Source organism: Episyrphus balteatus, chromosome 4 (genome assembly GCF_945859705.1).
Source record: "Episyrphus balteatus chromosome 4, idEpiBalt1.1, whole genome shotgun sequence".
NCBI lineage: Eukaryota > Metazoa > Arthropoda > Insecta > Diptera > Syrphidae > Episyrphus > Episyrphus balteatus.
Window position 1 is genome coordinate 78,962,390 of NC_079137.1, and position 6,764 is coordinate 78,969,153.

Genomic DNA, 6,764 nt, shown 5'->3' on the forward strand with positions numbered 1-6,764 from the left:
ATTTGTAAAAGATTACAATCTTTTTCGAACTCAATCTCTAATGACTTTAATTATTTTCATTGGCTTATATTTGAGACTTAGACTTCAAATTTTGCAAACACCAATCATTTTTCGTAAAATTTTTGCAATCTTTCTTTTTAACTATTCATTTGACTGCATTCAAATGAATGTAGTCTTTTGGGAATGCATACAGTCTTTGCACTCTTTTTGTAGTCATTGCATTCCTTGGCCGTCTTCTCATTCTTTCTCAATCATTTGCATTCCTTGGCATTATTTATTTATTTATTTATTTATTTATTTATATAAAGGTATCGCTGCATAAAAAGATTTCTCTTGTAAGTAATGCAGGTTGGTAGCATACATTTGAAAATATGAATTATAGTTAACTATTTATTAACAAAATATAAAAAAAATATATATATAAAGATATAAAGTGAAAAACAATGAAAATGTTACATTAACGAAACTTCAGTTTTCATTAGAAAAGTGAGAAGAGACCAAAGTCAAAAAACTAGCATTGTATCCAATCGTTGACCTAATAGAAATTGGCAATTGATTCCATATCCTAACTGCGTAAATGAAAAATTGACGTTGTGACGTTAGACTTTTGTGCCTAATTGGCTTCAGATTCAGATGTCTGTTTGACCGCGGAAAATTAATTTTATTATAAAGATATTCCGGTTGTTTTTGGTGAATAATATTATAGAGCATTTTGACGGATTATTCTGCAGTCTTTTTGCATTCTTTTGAAATCTTTTGCATTCTCTTACTTTTAATGGATTTTATAAAATTTGGAACATTTTTTTTAAATACAAGGATGAATTTAAGAGGTTTTAATCTCTTACTCAAATTCATTCTTGAACTTTTAATTCAATTGTGTAACTGCATTCACAAAAAATTGCATTCTTTTACAACCCTGGGGCCCTACAATGTAACTTTTAGCTACTTTCGCATCTGTTCCAAAGTTAATTTCAATTGTCCTTTTTAGTCAAACTGTGTATCTTAAATAAATAATACCAACCTAAATCTTCCAAATAAAACCCGATAAAAGATTTGAGGTGATTGGAGCTGTATAATTTTCATTTTGTACAGAAATACAGAGATCCTTTTTTTGCGAATTCGAACACATTTTTTGTAGAATCGAATTACATAGTTGGCCTCTTCGAAATGTGTCGTATTTTTGTCCCAAATTGCTCTTCATATTGGTCTGAGTATGGGACAAGTACCAACAAAGTGATGTATTATATGTATCTTCCTTTACTCTAAAATTGCACAAGGTGTACTTCACTTCTGTTTCTTTTATGTATGTTAAGTAATTTAAATTTAAGTACCTACAGTAATTCTTCTTTTGTTTTAAAAATGGTAGATATCATATATCTATGTATATTGAAGCTGTATTCAAAATAGTTTCTTGCACTAAGGTCATGCTGCAGTAGTTTGTATTTTGTTTGTGACTGGCTTTCTTGGCTTTGTCTGTTAAAATCGTTTCTTGTAGACTCCTCTTTTTTTGCTTCGAGATGCTGAACCTCACTTTTTGAAGGAGCCTTATTATTGATCTCTAAAACTAAGTTGTATTGCTATTTTCTTCTTTGGAGATACTTCGTTATTTTTTGGGCCTGTCTTTCTGTATATAACCGAAATGGAGTTGGAGAGTGTATGTATAAAGTTGTGGTAGACCAGTTTCCAGATGGACCATATAATTTTAGGTGTTACATATACATATGGCAATCTGAAGATTTTTTTTAAAGAAGTATATTAGAAGTTATTCCACCTCTTCATATTGGTATATTTCCCAAACTTGTGCAGCATAGCACATTATGGATCTCATAACTGCATCCAAAATTGTATAATTTTTCTTTGAGTTTTTCTTGCAAATGTTGTTTTGAAAGAAATCTGAGGCGTTATAAATACGCCAAGATATTGATGCCTCCTAATTATTTCGAGATCTTCATTGTTCCATTTCCTTTTTTCTTTTCCCCTTCGGCCCATTTCGAAAAATCATAGTAATATAATGAGAAAGAAAAATAAAATTTGTATTTTTAATTTTACTCATTAATTCCCATTCTGCGAATGAAATAACGTTTTCTCGTAGCTCTAATTTTAAACGCAGTAGCTGCCGTAAGTTCAATAGAAAAATTTACAACACAATTTAGATGAATCGAATAGTTAAATAAATAAAATACAAAAGTTTGTTATTTAAAGTATGTAGTTTAGCTTATAAATTTTTTCGATCTAGCGTTTCTCTCTCTAGCATTTCTATTTCTAAATCATACTTCCTAAGCTCTTTCATACGACATTCTTGTTCTAATCGAAGAACCTCCATCCGTTGCTCGTGCTCCTTTGTCATGTGCAATTTTGTTAGTTCAAATATTTCAAATTTAAAATTATTTTCTTCATTCTAAAAATGTTTAAAAAAAAAATTAAATTAAAATAAATAAAACTTAGTTAAATTATTTACATTTTTCTTTTTTAACTTTTTCAAATATTTTCTAACAGGTCTAGGTCGGGAAGTGTTGACTTTTGGGAGACCATCAGAAAGTGATGGTGTAACAATACCATTACGCTCACTGACATCATTTACATCTGAAAATGGAAAAAGAAATTGTAAGCAAAAGAAAGTTTATGGTTTACTTCTTCTAACCAGGTTCAGAATTCTCTTCACTTTCTTCTTGTTTTGGTTCAAAACTATCTAAAAACTTTTTAAGAAAAAAAAAATAGGTCAAAATTATTTCGAAAATATGTTTTCAAAATCATGGAGGTGGGAAATTTCTTAAAAAATCAACTTTCTTTTATTATACAAATTTGTCGGTTCATGAACAGGCAAAGCACAAAAAAGTATATTTTTCCATTTACCGCAAAACCCCAAAATTAGTATACTAAGAAAACGTTCCTGGAAATGGAATTATTTATCATTATATTAAGATAATAGGTCTTAAATAAATCAAATATAACTTCATTTCTTGGTTCAGACACCAATCTCTAAAAAAAAATGCTTTTTTTTAATGTTCGAAGTACTTAGTAATTACATAACCTTCTGATAACAACACACTTTTTTGTTGTCCTAGGATTAAATTTTAAAAAAATACTTTTAGGTTTATAATAAAAATTATTTATTTAATCATAACACTTCATAGGGTTTAACAGAATCAGAAAATAGATAATTCATAAAAAAAAAATAATAATTATCAAAAAAAAAAAAACAAAGAAAGAAAAATCAAGCCTGGGGTGGTATAGCACCCTGTTGTCATCGGAAGGTCAAGTAATTTTTTCTTTCGTTTTTTTGGTAACTTGTTTGTATATTACAGCCATACTTGGATAGGATACTAATTAAAAATACCCAACAAACGCAAAATTATGTGTGTAAGACCACATTATTTATTCAGATTCTAAGAGCGTTCCCAGAAATGACGTTCCCGGAAATAACGTTTTGACCTTAAATTATTTTTATTTTTTTATGTCACAAAGTAAAACGAAATATTTTTGAGATTATATTATAGTTTCCTCGATTTTTGAATATAATATTACCATAGCAAAATAAAATTTTAATTTAAATATGCCCCAAAACAAGCGTTCCCGGAATGACATTTAATTGAATTACGCTACCTATAAGTGAAACTAAAACTAAACTAACTTATAAACTACATTTAATATATAATAATATTCATGAAAATAGGTGTGGAATGATAAATCTATATAATATCAACTTTGAAAACTGCTTGCAGCACCATTTGAAAGTTAAAGCCTGGTACGCTGTTCGCGCTAAATTTTAGCTCCCATACAAATTTTAGCTGAGCTAAAATGGCTCCCATACAAATTATCGATAACTTGTATGGGAATTTTATCTTGGCTAAAATTTAGCGCGAGCAGCGTACCAGGCTTAAATGATTAAAAATCAGTCTGGTTTTCGACTTAGTAACTTACTAAAATGACTTTAATATTTTACTAAATTGTTTACACTGGTCAACAAAATTAAACGTTTTTTTTTTTTTTTTTTTGTTACAGAAACAAAGGTATACTTTTCTATAGGTTTTTGGTGTGCTGAGCTCGAATCCGAACTAAGAAAAATTCTATCACATCACCTTTTTGAGAAAATCGAAAATACCGCTTTTTACCAGTTTTCGAGATTATTTCTTAGAGTTTGGTTATTTGTTATAAATAAATTTATAACGGTTTCTAAATTTATTCGATATCAGCAAACCAAAAACCTATAGAAAAGTATACCTTGGTTTTTGTAACAAAAAATACGATTTAGTAAAATATTAAAATCATTTTAATATGTTACTAAGTCGAAAACCAGACTGATTTTTAACTTAGTAAATTACTTAAATTGATTTAGCATTTTACTAAATCGTTTAAAATTTTGTGCCATTGACTTTAATGTGTTTTTTAAGTCATTTGAATATCAGTTTTTGAGTTATGGGCAAGTCCGGGAATGCTTTTTTGAGTACATTAGAGGCAATAAAAAAGAAATGTAAAATTGTTTTAACCGAAAAATACCTATATATTCCTAGATGCGTGCCTGTTATTTTAATTGGTAAATGAGAAAAAACCTTTAATTATGTAAGTGTTATTTTGATTTTTAAAAAATGCTTACACATCAAATTTTCCACCTCCATGATTTTGACCAATACCTACCTGAGCTTCAGGTTCACTGATTTCGAATTTAGTTGAATCACTTATAAATTCATAAGGTTTTGTGTCAATCAACTCAGCGAGTTCATTGTCATCCTCTGGAATGTCCTCTGGCGGTGGTACAAAAGTGACATCCATATCATCGCTATCTGGAAGTTCTTTTTTCAAAATGGATTTGTCTTTTTTGGCTTTCAGTTTCATGCCTCTCCATTGAAACTGAAGTTGGACAGCTCTTCGTTTTGTCTCGCTTTTTGCATTGAATCTAGACAAAATAAATTATTTATGCCAACAAGAGTTTCTGACAAACTTAAAATTCCTTACAAAGTTAAAATGTGATCCCAGCATTTCTTTTTTAAATTATTCGTATTGGTGTCGCAACTTTTGTTTTCAATTATTGGAAGGTTTTTCATAATAAGACCCCGCAATAAGTTCTTAAATATCATTTCATTAAATATTCTTAAAACCAAAATAAAATAAATAAACTTACTTTGTCTGATTGGCACCAATTTTCCGATCTTATCTTTTTCTTTTTTATTCGTGATTGGTTCATTGTCAATTTTTGGATTATTTAAAAATTAACTGCAAATTATTTGAAATAGTTAAAATTTCAGTTAGTTAAGTATTAAATACAAACAGTAACGAATTAAAATAAACTCATCTGTTAACTTGTAATTATCTTTTTGATAAAAAGTTAACTTTTTGTTGAATTGAATGGTTTTGACATGTAATAGCGAGAAAATAACTTCACATACACCAAATAACTAACTAAATACACAGAAAGTTTTTATTTGTTTATTTGATATACAAATATAAATTTTTGTATGTGTTTGAATTTTAATGCAACTGCTAGAAAAGACAAAAAATGTAGTGGATCAAACTGGTACAATTTAATTAAATGCTGCCAAATTTATTATATTCACGTCACTAAAAGTTGTGTTCCATTGGATAAAGGCATAACTACAACGACCAGTTTTTGTAAGATGTGGGATTAAGGCTTGGCCACACCGGAGGGTATGCGGTAGCGGTACGGGTAGAGGTAACGGTACTTGTATGAAAAAAATTCCAAACTGACATATCAACGTTCAGATGTGGAATTTTTTTCATACAAATATCGTTACCGCTACCCGTACCTCTACCGCATACCCTCCGGTGTGGCCAAGCCTTTATGTGTTAAAATTTGTATATTCATGTAAATTGAAGCTAGTATTTAGCTGTACTAAATAAATAAATAAATAGATATTTACAAAAGTAAAAACAATTCTTTTCTTTCTACCGCCGTTTGTTTTTGAAAAAAAAACTACAAAAATTGTTTTTTTTTTTTTTTTTTTTTTTTTAACCAAAACATAAGCTTTCTGCATCGTTATTTTTAATTTTGTAGTCGGAAAAACTATCACAAAATGAGTCTGATAATGTTCACTTTTTGACTTTTTGCAAAAAGTTGCCGTTGTAATTATAGGTGACGTGAAATAATAGCCCTGTTCCATTGGGAAGTGGCAAAGACTACTAGTAGTTTACTAGCGATTTTCAATGGAACGCACTTTCAACGAATTCAATACAAATCGTATCTACTCGGGAAAAAGAGCATGAGTAGATGATAGTACTAGATTAATCAAAACATCTACTAGTAGTAAACTACCACCTTCAATGGAACAGGGCTAATGCCAAATGAAATAAAACCAAAACCACGGATTAAATATTTGTACAACTGGCCCTAACCCAACGAACTCCAAATAATGTTAACGGCCCGACCTGACTCGTCTCCCACCAAGAATATTTGTTGAAAAATAGAAGTATTCAAAAACTTTGGTTCAGAAATTTCGACAATTTTCAACAGATAAGTTGTGGTTCAAGTTCGGTTTAAGCATGGATTTGGGTATTTTAACATTATATGGAACTTAAACTAGTGCTAAATATCAGCTTTTCTACCGATTTAAGACGGTAAAAGTTGCTCAGCCATGGATTATATTTTGTAAAAATGCATTTGTATTTCTCTAATCTCAAAAATAATTTCAGTATCCATTTTTTTGAAATGTGCTTCATTCCACAACCTTTCTCTTCTACACTGAACGCACTCTAAAATTTGTCTTGACATTTCGCATTTTGACATTTCTATATTCCACAAAAATAAAAAA

At 29.4% G+C, this 6,764-nt stretch overlaps 1 protein-coding gene across 1 annotated transcript; it reads right to left on the minus strand.

Annotated features, from left to right (window-relative positions):
• Positions 1-2,171: 2,171 nt before the first annotated feature.
• LOC129919574 (uncharacterized) lies at positions 2,172-5,374 on the minus strand. Its single transcript, XM_056000507.1, has 5 exons — positions 5,120-5,374; positions 4,954-5,063; positions 4,636-4,894; positions 2,459-2,696; positions 2,172-2,398 (listed from the first exon to the last, which is right to left on the minus strand). Exons 1-4 carry the CDS (start codon positions 5,180-5,182, stop codon positions 2,637-2,639), a joined length of 492 nt encoding a protein of 163 aa, XP_055856482.1. The 5' UTR covers positions 5,183-5,374; the 3' UTR covers positions 2,172-2,398; positions 2,459-2,636.
• Between the last annotated feature and the right edge of the window lie 1,390 nt (positions 5,375-6,764).